At 40.7% G+C, this 12664-nt stretch overlaps 1 protein-coding gene across 2 annotated transcripts in view; it reads right to left on the bottom strand.

Annotated features, from left to right (window-relative positions):
• The window catches only part of LOC125905991 (myocyte-specific enhancer factor 2A-like), a 54625-nt gene that overhangs the window by 18212 nt on the left and 23749 nt on the right, over positions 1–12664 (bottom strand). For both annotated transcript variants that reach the window (XM_049604349.1, XM_049604357.1), the window contains 2 exons: positions 11338–11518; positions 5089–5292 (listed from right to left, as the gene is read on the bottom strand). In XM_049604349.1, the coding sequence (XP_049460306.1) occupies positions 5089–5292; positions 11338–11391 (258 nt within the window). In that variant the 5' untranslated portion in view covers positions 11392–11518. The remainder of the gene's footprint in view (positions 1–5088; positions 5293–11337; positions 11519–12664) is intronic.

Below are 12664 nucleotides of genomic sequence, written 5' to 3'. Positions count from 1 at the left end.
GAAATGACTGCATTGCATACCTTGGACGGCTGCTCTGTTGTTGCAGAAACTCAACTCTGCTGCACACAAACCTGTCTCATTATTATGACAAAAGTAATCTGTCAGTGGGATTAGCTGACCAGTTGACTGACTTTGTAGTTGTTTTAGCTGGCAAACCATCATCACTTAAAAAAAAGAGGCCTGCTGGCATCCTTCATTTTAGGTTGACATTACCCCTTTGTAGAAAGTATTTCAAAAGACTGTTCGCGATAGAGAGGATCCAGACAGTCCAATAAACTCATTCTAGGAAAACCTGTGTATTTTGGAAAAAAAACAAAACAAAACATTTAAATAGTCAAGTTAGGACACCGGCGTCCTCGACTGACATTACTGTCTTTCAGAGGCTGTAGTGGAATGAGCCAAGTTTTAATTATGTGTGATGATGTAAGTCCCCATAGTAGCCATTTCACTGTAGAGAGACCAAGTTTTTAAATGGACATCACTGTATAATATGACCTATTGTGACCTCTCATATAATCACAGCCTCATTTAACTTTACAATTACAATCAGGAGACCCTGGCCATTGGGAGGATGTATGGCTTTCATAGGTAATCTGCCAATAAGCGGGTTTCTCAGCAGTTTCCAGAACAGAAGTACTCACCATGCAAACACTGAAAAAATACAATTCTTACAGAAATCTCCAAAGGCCAAAGGTTTGAGATGCAAAATCACAGCATGGGTTTTTCTGTGGTATTCCTCAAGGTGTCTGTGTCTTAATGTGATAGTTTGTAAGGATTTCTTTAATCAAATCTCAAGTGGCCAAAATTCTTAAATATATCACCAAATCTGTGTGACAAATGGTATCAACCTGAGGGAAATATCAACAACAACAACAACAACAACACAAGGTTTATTACATATTTCTGACAAGAATTTAACACACACATAATCTCAAATTAATCTTCAGGTTCCCAGCTTTCAGATAATGAATACCACTTCAATGTGGCATATACTGTTGACCTGCTATCTCCTCATTAATAAAGGAGACAGGATTTCCTGGACAAACAGTGAGGATCAATTATGATCTTCTTATTTAACTCCAGCAAGAAAGTAAATAAGCGTATTTCCCCAAATGTCGCAATATTCCTTTTACAACACCAAAGTCAGATAGTGGACTCTACCTGGGCTCATTGGAAAGGCAGCAAGGCCTTGTATTAACATTTTACACTACACAGTAGTTTCTCTGGTCAGTAAGGCACCACAATAGCTGAGTAAACACAACAGCTAAAACAGCTTGTCAACAATAGTGAATAACTCTCAAATGTCAGTCAGTGATAGCTTTGGTAAGGGTCCATCCATAGTTTTCACAAATATGCCTCAAATGAATTTATCTTCCTTTATAAATTAAAACACAGACACACCCAGTATTAGCAGATATATTATTATATAAGTGAGGAAAATTCAAATTTCAATCAACTTTAATCAATATTTAGAGATACGTGTTTTTGTTATGTTTATTTTCCCTAGAATGTCTGACCTTGACTTGTGTCTGTCCAAAGTTTGTCACTAGAGAGGTGTTTTTCCCAGTCCTCTACTGAATAGGTAGATCAAGGGTGCCTTACCCTAAAATCTGAGAATCAAATGTAGACAAGGCAGCTCGATTATGTACACCACTGACTTGGAAGCCAGACTTTGACACAACTCTGGCAAAGAAACCTGAAACCTCCAGCACACAGCAGACTTAACACACATACCATAAAGATACATCTTTCGGAAAACTTTAATTAGACTCTGGTATATTTCTGTAACAACAATGTGACACATGGTAACATTGTAGCAGATATTATTGCATGTTTCACAACCACTAACACTGTGTCAGCCCCTGTCACAAGTTAACAAGCTAACAAACAACATACACAAGGAAAAGATGCTAACTTATGATTCTGATACATTTGCACAACAGACTCCTTGCCTGAGTCTGGGTCTGCTGAGGCTCAAACATGTAAGGCTACTAATCTCTCCCATGTTTCCTGTTCCTGTACCATCCTAATGTGCACCACTCAATCTAACGCTACTCTCCTATAACCAGACTGATCTCCCCAGTTTACTTTTTATGTGGGAAAAACACGTTATACATATTGTTAATCATAGCAGAAACACTTCTAGAGGGGGAATTTACACTACTACAAAAGTTAGGAGATACAGTGTTTGCTGGATGTGTAGACTGCTTGTGTGTGACAAAAAACTTTTTCTGCCAGAGAGATAATCATCAGCAAACATCATGTTCCATCAAACAACAACAATGAATCCAAAGCAGGTTTCTGCTGGTCCGTCACGACATGGGAAGTCTGTTGCAGCCAGTGGCGTATTACTTTATTCATAGTCAAATCACATGCTAGAATGTTGCAAATGGGCTGACTGATATGTAAAAGATCAACCTCTCACTTTCCACACTTTGTTTTAACCAGCTTGTCTGTCTGCGTGGCATTTGTGGGGAAAAAAAACAAACAAATAAGAGCTCAAAGCAGGCAAATGGAGCCCGGCTAATGGCTATCACAGCCGACACAGGTGTCTGCATGTGGTTTCCACACTCGATTATGGTATTTAGAATCATAATGGCTATACTGATGAGGCATAATACCACCTCTGCCACTACTATCGCCACATTTAAGAGGATGAATTCAGCATTCAACAGTTGTGTTCTTTTAAGAGGCTTAACTGTTTCACATGCATGTTCCTGTTCATCCCTAAGCCTGTATCGGCTTCGTGTTTTTTTGTCATATTGCCCCTGAGAAATGATGTTAGATTTACATGGAAAGGTTAAGTTTGAGTCTGTGATTCTTCTTATACAGCTGGCTGGATTCTCATGAAACAAACTTTAACAGTAAAGCTTTATCAGGAAGAAGGAAGAGGCCTTTTGAAAATAAACAGTTAGTTTGGGAAGTTTAGCTTCCCTTGCAGTGGACAGTTTCTCAGTGTGTGTGTGTGTGTGTGTGTGTGTGTAAGCAGTAAATTCAAGCTCTCAGCAAGGCAAACACACATTAGAAGCTTACATAAACAGCCAGAACGTGAGTCACGATGGCCATTCATTTTTAATGGCAGCCGCAATGAGTACGTGCTGTGAGAGACAGGACAGCGATGCTCGGGGACCATGATGCAACAGCAGGATCCCACGGAACAGGCGACCAGCTAGATTTTATCTTATCACTGAAAACATCTACTGTTTGAGGGCCGGCTCTGAGTGTGTGTTAATGCTTAATAAACAGTCTCAAACATGATTTGCATTATCCAAAGCAGGAAGACAGACCTATTAGATGTCTTCCATATATTTCCTGCTAATTCATTATGTTAAAATCTCAGTCTTCATTTTAGGTTAGTACAGTTTGTGTCAGCACTGCAAAATCTTGCTGTGCAGCTTTTCCTCAGTAAATAAAACAAGGTACGATGAAAGTCTGACGGAGCAGATGTTCCTCCATTACTGCCATTTCTTATGTTGACGTTAATGTCTTTTCACCCACTCAACAAACAGGTCTGACATGTCTCCTCATTAAAAATGAACAAACTAACAAGCCTTACAGCTGCAACATACTCACTTTTTCCTCTTTTTATGGCAATGCTAATTAATAAAAATGACTCTTTAGCACACTTGTGCTGCATTCATATGGAGTCAGGGAGACAGTAGACTGCAAACCAGATATCATTTAAGTGGACAAGAGTGGTAGGGGAGGCCGGCAGAGAATACTGGTGATAGAGTGGACGGCATTGCTTTTCAAAGTTAAATACTTTAACCTTTTGTCTCCGCGATGGAATTTACAATCAGATGATAGATAGCTTTCTCACACACAAAGAAAACATGGGGGATTCGTAAAATTACATAAAATAATAAACTCAGAAAAATTTTAATCAGATATTTCACTGCATTCTTCGTTAACAATACAGCATCAACATTTCAACATATAGTCATGCGTGTTTGATTTCACCGTCCTGCCATTCCATCAGACTGTTTCTTTTTCCAGTGCTGTTCAGAAGGTGTTGTCAGTCTGCTGTCTGCCTGATTTCACGTGAATGTAGCATTAAACCATATAGCAAAGTGTTAGCAAAACCTTTGTCACATTTTGGCGAGGCTGACAATCTTGCCAAATTTGGTCATTCCTAAACTCCCATCTTTGCAGCATGTGTAACCCAAGATGTCCTCCTTCATGTCTCACTGAATGCATTTTTAATGATAATAAAACTATTTATATTCTACTTTTGCCATTTTTAATTCTTTCTGTTCTGTCTTTACTGTTGGATGTTCTCATTTGTATTTACTTTAATTGTTTTATTGCTTTCATTTGACTTTAGGGCTTAAATTTCCACAGGGTTTTAATCAGTATTATCACATGAAGTCCTGGTTGTCTCTTGAGGTCTTTTGTTGTGTACCATGTAAGTCAGCATGAAATTACTTCACTTCCTGAGCCGTACAGGGACATTCCTGTCCTTTTCTCCTACCTCTCAATTTTTACAGATAGTATTGGCGTGTATTTTGTCCTGTATCTGAAATTAGGCATTTATGTCTCCCCTCGAATGACAAAAAGAAAGAAAGAAAATTTTTAGCCCTGATGGGAAAGTAAAGAAAACAAGTTTAAATCCTCCATTTTATGTTTTACAATGACAAGCTCCCTCTCCCTCTCTCTCCTTCTTGCTTGTTTATTTAAGTATTTTTTCTCTCGTTCACTTCTTTTTTCTCTTCTCTTTTCTTCTTCTTCGTTATTTACATGGGGAAATAACTCCCCGAATGCTCTTTTCTGAACTATCAAATGAGAAACTCTATCAAATATCAAATCTCTTCTATCATTTCATGAGTGTCAATGCAAAATAGCTTGTTGAATGTGAGGCATATTTGCATGTAGCTGACACACAACACTGCAACAGCATATAAGGTTTCAATAGATCACACAGCAAAGTAAAGAGGAAAAATAAAGTTATTTTCTCTACAAACACAGATATTACATTAATAAGACTGTGCTGGGTGCCATGTTTTGTCGGGTCAAAGCTCTGCAACACTAGCACTGATATTATGACATGAGGTGGAGAAGACCGCTGCAATAAAGGACACTGCCACTCACCTCTACAATATCAGAGTTGGTTCTGCTCTCGTGTGGTTCATTGTACTCAGTGTATTTCAGGAGGACTTTGTCCATGTCGGTGCTGGCATACTGGAACAGCTTGTTGGAGCTGTTGAAGATGATGAGGGCGATTTCACAGTCACACAGAACGCTCAACTCGTACGCTTTCTTCATCAGACCAAACTTCCTCTTCATGAAAGTCACCTAGGGAGACAAAAACTGAGGGTCAGTCTTTTTTTCTTTGAACATCCATCCTGATATAAAAGGATGAGCGACTGTGAGGAGAGTCTGGCTTGGAAGTTTCCCACAGAATCAGAATCTATGCATGGTGATAGATGTTGGGGGGAGGGGTCATTGTGTATCTGTTTGTCTAGCCACTCTTAATTCAGAAGTTTTTGTGGGTCCATGAATGCAGTGCAGGCAGAACTTTATTCCTCTGCAGCAGTTTGAGGAGTCACAGGTTGGGTTATTGATCTGTTTCAATCAGAGCTGATCAGATCAGGTCGATGGATGAAAAGGGCAGCTGTTTGTGAGTGAATGCAAACTTTCACACCCAGCACAATAAACATTTAGGTTTCTTTTTCACTGCACCTTGCATCCTGCTGCTCTGTCTGTTTCGAGAGGACACTGTGCTAAGAGAACATGGAGCAATGAATAACTGAACGGTATATATAACAACAGCCTAAATGAATGTGTTGGAAACCCTGGTTAAGTTGGGAAACTAAAAGCATCAAACAACTCGGTCCTTGTTCAGAAGCACTTTTCAGACAGACAAACCATCAGTTTACATGCAGGCAGAACAAAATGGCCAACTGATTGCTTTTAAAACCATTTTGAAACCCAAATTTGATGCTCAGCTGGACATTCTTACCATTTTCTCTTCTTTTGTTCCCCCTAAAACATATTCTTAACTGTCCTCTACATCAAAAGGTTTCATTATTTGTACTATAAATACATAACAGCAGAAGACCATGGACTGTAAAAAAAGAAGTAAGGGACATTGCCACTGTGATGTCACCTATACTGGATTGTGGCTTTGAAGCCTTGAATTTGGCATTTTGGTTGTGGCCATCTGGGACTGAATCCAAATGTCCACCCTCTGACTGAGCCCTCTTGGAATTCAATATTGTGATGTGTTCACTGTCATCATGAGACAAGCAGGGGCATGAGACTACAAGCTAAAGGCTGCTAATAGACAGGCCTTAAGTCTGTTTCACTCGTTGTCTTGGAAATGTTCGAGGGACAATTACAATCATGTAAATTGTCTGTCCCTGCAGACAAGAAGATATAAATCCCCATTTATAGGCTTTCTTTGTAAGTGAACAAAATGATAGTCATACATTTTTATACAACATTTAGGCTACATACACTCAAACTGAAAGGTTGTAAATAAGGACTGGACTATGACTAGATAAATTGGGTATTACTTACACTGGAGGACTTTCTTTTGTTTTTTGGGTTCTTTTTTTGGATTTATATACAGCATGTATAGGCACTGTTACTACATATTAACCATATAACTGTAACATGATGTGGTTGAATATTATTTCTGGTCCACATGATTTGTTTTGTTTCTGTAGTTGGCAGGTGGAAAAACTATGTCATGTCTGTATTGCAGTGAATTGTGGGTTAGTAAATCAGTGATTCAGCTGCTGCTCTTACCCCGCACAACTGATAATGAAACATTGAACACAGCCATAATGCGGGCTATTGACACAAAATCAACTGACACTGAAATACAAAGTCAGTGCTGACAGAACCAGCGATAAGAAGTGATTCAAAATGTGTTTGTGTCACACAGGAAAGGGAGAGGGAGGAGGGTGGAGGTGGAAGAAGGATAGGGGTAACCAAATGAGGGTGGCAATAACCTGGAAAGTGGCAATGACTGGAACGCCACTGATATAGTGGATAAAACATGTGGGTGGGGAAACCAACTGAGTGATGTTTTCCCTCTCTCAATGATTGCTATGTGTTGTGCCTTCATCATATTCCTAGAAAGTCCACATACTGTCAGTAAACCTTTCTCTGACATATGAAACTAAAAAAAAAAAAACCCATTCCACCCACACAGTGTTACATAGTGTGGCATCTAAAATGACAACAAGCACATCTGAAACCTCCGTGTTCCCCCAAGCCAAAAAAAATGCACCTCTACCACAAGGCTAGAATAAAATGTTTGGAGTGCATAGGTCAAACATCGATCATACTCTCATCGCCTCTTTTGTTTTTGGTGCGCAGCTAACTCCCTGCAATGAGTCATCTGTGTTTATCTGCGTATGTTTTCCTTGCATCATGGCCTCCGGGATCCTGACTCATGTCATCATGTATCTAGAGGCTGCCTTCACACCCTCTCACACCTCCAAGTTTTCCAGTAATGCAGAGTATCAGGTATTGGTCCTTGTCTACCTGTTATATTTCTACACATTCACAGCTCTGCAGCTCAAGCGCTTCTTCTGCTGCTGGCTGCTGAGCAGTTTTACTGGAGCAGTTAGTAGTTCAGGTGCTTGCTCAAGGGCCATGAATCAGAAGTTGATGATGATGTGAAGAGTCTTGCTTCTTACAACAATTGTCCCTGAAAACAGTCAAATGTTAGTACTGACACATGGAGGCAGAGCAGAGTAATTTGCATTTTAAGTAGACTTGTACTCTTTTTATACAGTTTCAGTATCTCCAAAGATTTAAATTGGTGTTCTGCCAAGCATTGCAATTCAGGGAAGTTAAGTCTAACTTACCCTATAAACAAGACTTTCAAAAGAGGGGTTAGGAAGAGGAGGGATTTCTGAATCTGACCTGATCAGGATGTTGTCAGCTGGCTGTGGTCATAAGCTGTAGAGATATGGGTCAGTAGGGGCCTGCTACACTGCCCTTCTGGGCCGTTATCAGCCCATCCAATGGCCATTACCACATTGTTACATTTCACTGTCACTTTCCTTGGGGTTAGGCACCAAAATCACATGGTTAGGTTTAGAAAAAGGTCATGGTTGGGCATACATATTTGTTTTACGTCAGACTCGAAGCCTACGTCCTGGGTAAAAGTTCTGTGTTTGACTCATCCTTCACTCATTCCTCCCATCCTAGATGTGGACTCCCATGAAAACCCTTCCTTGAGGAAAGTTTCATTTCGGATACTGATAATGCCCTTCTCAGCCTAATAGTAGGTGTGGCAGACCCCTACTAAAGCATATCTATGACGCTTATCACCACTGATAACAGCGATCTAATGGCCTAGTAACAACCAAACTGGCTGTACAGGCTGGCAGTTTACTTCTGGGGTGTTTTAGGCAAGCGTGTGTGCATCTCAGAGATATTTTATCTGTACAGAAAAAAATGCCCACACATCTCCCATACTGCTCTATTCTTCTTGCTCTGACATGCTCCTGAAATCAAGAAACAAATTCCTTTTTACCATGGCATCTTACATCTTACTACTTCCCATAGCACCTCCTCTCCACTACTAGGAATAAGCTGGTCTATCTGCTGTAACTTCTGAGTGTTGACCTCCTCAGAAGAAATAACGCTTCCTCTAAAGTGGTCCTCACTGAAAGTCAGATGACTGACACATGCAGAGTGGAAACTGTAGCTTTCATGAGTCAGATGTTGGGTTAAATGTGTGGAACTTGGTGACTTACAACCACTTACAGCCTAACTCGGAGGCTTTTACACAGGGAGCTGTGGAGTGTACCATTATATGCATGATAGCACTGGGGCTTTTTATATTTTATAGCACAGGAAGCCAGATAGAAACAGTTATTTAATCTCCTATTTGGTCATTAAAGTATATTTTCATAAAACATGTTAACATTTTTTCCCATTGGGGGAGATATAATGCCACATTTTGTCTCCAGTGCAGTTTAATTTGTTTTTGAAACGTCTGAGGCGCAAAGTGTCCTCAGCCAAGATGTTGGTGCTCATGCGACATCACATGTTCCAGTTAGGGAGCAAAGACTGCATCAGATGGCCAACCAAGTTCATGTTCAACCAAGCTGAACATTTGCACTAATGCCAGAAGCATTTGGAACAGTAGCAGTCTCTGAATAAATGTTGCAACTCATTACCGTAACTAGATTAGACGATAGTGGTAAAACGGACGCCACAGTTCTCAGTGTCATTCCAAGGGCAGTTAAAAGTTGCGAGGGTTTTTTACAGTAACCTCTTAAATAATGTTTGAAATTAAGATAATTATTCTTCAGCATGACTTGCAAATACATTTCTGTAACAAAGAACTACCTTGTTCCTCTTTTAGAATGTAAGTGTGACTCCTGATATCTGGTGTATCTCTGCTCCATCTGTCTACTGTCATTATTAATATACATTCTGCATAGTGTGTAATAGTGTGTTAGTTTAAAAAAAGAGGAAAACCAGCTAAAAACACTTGATGCGCTTGAAAGATAAAATGAGAACACAAGCCAACTTCCCAAAATAGAGTACAAGAAGCTAAATATACAGCAGGCTGCGGCGATGCACACCCGACAGCTAAAGCAGTGTCTATCTAAAAAGACTCTGGCCAAGACAACCAAACATCAAATATAAACATCATCCCAGATATTTATTTTCCAGCCACATCCCTATTTCCAGAGCCTGAGCCTTCCTTCCAGACAGGCTGGTATTTGTTGTGCTGTTGGGGGTGATATATATAGAGGAGACAGACAGAGAGGGATTGCAGTGGGCAGCACTGTGGCTGGTGAGGAGAGAAGGCCACTGTGTGTCCCTGACACTGACCCACCCTGCTAATGACAGGGTGCCGTCCGGACCCAGCTAACCCCAAATTACTGCCCTCGCCACCAGCTGTGACCACTGCACTCTTAAAGTAAAACAGCTTAGAGGAATCATAAGGAGTTCTTTAGATTGAAACCAAAGGGGATCCGCAGAAGGTTCCGTGAGGGATCCCTTCTTGAAATGTTCATGAACCTGTTAATACTTGCATATCCATGTAATATTCGGTCTTTCTAAAAAGAATTCTAAAGGGCTACTTTTCAAATGTCAACTCCAACTCATTTTATTGCTCATTTGGGTTCTTTGAACACAGTGATAACCCTGGTTGTGAGAGTGGGATCTCAGCAGGATTCAGGGCCACACATCATTACATCACATATTTTGAAAGCTAACCAAAGCTGCCTCCAGATGTTGTTTACCACAGTAGAATTATAGAGGGTGTTCTGTATGGAGGTATGTTGTAATACAACATACAGGGGAAATGAACAACAGAGTAGTGTCAGAGATAAAGAGCATATACATTACAGAAGCTAATGTGCACAGGAGGTTTTTTGCCCATTTTTTTTTGTGCTGAAAACAAATACGCATATTTTTTTCTATAGACGATGCAGTCCTCATATGAGTTATAACCATAGACTGTATAAAAATAATGGATGTGGCCAACATGACATCATCCATTGGTTTGTCGACTCCTGTTTTGAAACCCCGATTATGGCATTTTGACGAGGGCACTACTGGTAGATGGCCTGTAACTCAAAGCAGGCACACCTCTAAACATGCATAACTTTAAGCCTTAATAAAATTTAAACTGAGGCGGCACGGAGGTGCAGGGATTAGCACCATCCGGATTCAAATCCATGTTGACTTTGCACGTTTTCCTCATGTCAGCATGAGTTTTCTCGAGGTTCTCCAGCTTCCTCCCACAATCCAAAGACATGCAGGTTAGGTTAATTGGTGACTAATTATCCCGTGGGTGTGATTGTGAGTTTGAGTGGTTGTCTGTCCCGATGTGTCATCCCTGTGATAGTCCAGTGACCTGTCCAGGGTGTGGCCCGCCTCTCGCCAAATGTCAGCTGGAATAGGCTGCAGCCCTCCCAGGACCCTGTACCAGGGATAAGCAACTACAGATAATGGATGAATGAATGAAAATTTAAATGGGTTAGTTTTATATGAGTTATATAAAAAACCCTGTTCAGTTGGTATGAATGGTGAACTAGCTATAGAGACCAGAACAGTTTTTTGTACCAGGCTGCAAACATTTAATTTTACTTGTGAAGTTTAACATGGGGGGTCTATGGGGATTGACTCGGTTTTGGAACAAGCCTCAAGAGGCCATTCGAGGAACTACAGCTTTTAGCACTTCAGCGTTGGCTTCATTTTTCAGCCCCAGAGGTTGCCACTTCAAAAACAATCCAATGGATATAACAAGGCAACAATACTGCATGGGTTATGTTGCTGTACTGCAAGGGGCTTTGAATAAGCATACAATAAATGGCTAAGAAGTAAAATGAGATGCCACGCGAAGAGGACTCTTACCTGTCGGTTCCTCTCATCGACGATTCGCGTGATCTGGATCTTCTTCCTCCCCATTGCCAAAACAACTTCCTCAAACCGCTGAAGATGAATATCAGTGGGCTCCAGATGGGTCAACAGACAATCCTTAACACATAGTTCCACTGTCAGCTCTGTTACTCCAGTATCAGTTTGGCATGGCTTGCTGAAAAAGAGCAAGACAGAGACCGGAACAACTTAAGTCGCAGTGTTTTTCAGCCATTACAGTATGAAAAGTGGCACAAACAGTTATATACAGCAAATGCATTCAAACATTGCACAGATCATATAGTGAGTGTTCACAGGAGTGTCACTAGACAAACAGTCAGAGATTCCTTGCACCAAAACAAAAGGCAATATCAAAAAATCCAAGTCAGTACTTGGGCAGAATATTTTTGCACTCTCTGACTTACTTAACAACAAATACTATTCTTAAAGTTGAACAAATGAACAAATGACAGTTTGATATGGGTCTTTTCTGGAGACATTTTTGACTCACTACTTCAAATAATTCTGTACAAACATTACCATGCAACCATCTAGATAACTGCTTTTTAAATCAGCCTTCATGCTTTCTTTTCATTCTTCTACTTGTCCATTTTCTCCTCAAACTTGGTATTACCACCATGCTGCTTTGCACTCTTTGTCACAATTAATTTCACTTTTGTCCTGGGAAGTATGAAGACAACAGCTGCTTCATTTCACCTGACAGCAAAGAGCTTCACCAGGAGGGCATAAAGTGCACACAGGTTCAGTGACCAACCAGCAGGACTCACTAGTAGAGCAATAAAGACTTGATCTCTTACAGGTTTCCCTGCCACAAAGGCACTGGACTGAACCAGCATTTCTGCCACAGAAGAGCGCACGAGTGTTACTCTCTTTTGTTCTTCTCAGAGGTCTTTTGCTTTGGAATTCAATCTGTGACCACTGGATTTACATTAAATACATCAAGGACACAAGAGCACAACAGCTGAGAAAGACCATTAGAATTAAATCAAGTGCATCTACTTCATCACACACCTCGTCTAGCTGGCTCCAAACTCTCCTCCACAGCAACACTCCTTCATGTGCACCAACATGAATATTCAGCCCTGCAGTCCTGAGAGCAACCGTCTCTGCTCTCCTTCTCTCTCCTCTTGCAGGAGTGCCCACCTGCCTGACTGTGTCTCTCCTCTCCTCAGCCTCAGCGTTTCTGAGCCCTGCCTTCCTCCAGAGCTCCTTAGCTCTTTCCTAATCTCATCTGATCTGGGAGGAGGCAGAGAGTGAGGCGAAGCCAGGCTTTATCCTAACCCTTTCTGGATTACTGCAGCAT

This window comes from Epinephelus fuscoguttatus, linkage group LG2 (genome assembly GCF_011397635.1).
Source record: "Epinephelus fuscoguttatus linkage group LG2, E.fuscoguttatus.final_Chr_v1".
Classification (NCBI taxonomy): domain Eukaryota; kingdom Metazoa; phylum Chordata; class Actinopteri; order Perciformes; family Serranidae; genus Epinephelus; species Epinephelus fuscoguttatus.
Note: the sequence above shows the minus strand (reverse complement) of the source record. Positions and strands in the feature narration are given on the sequence as shown.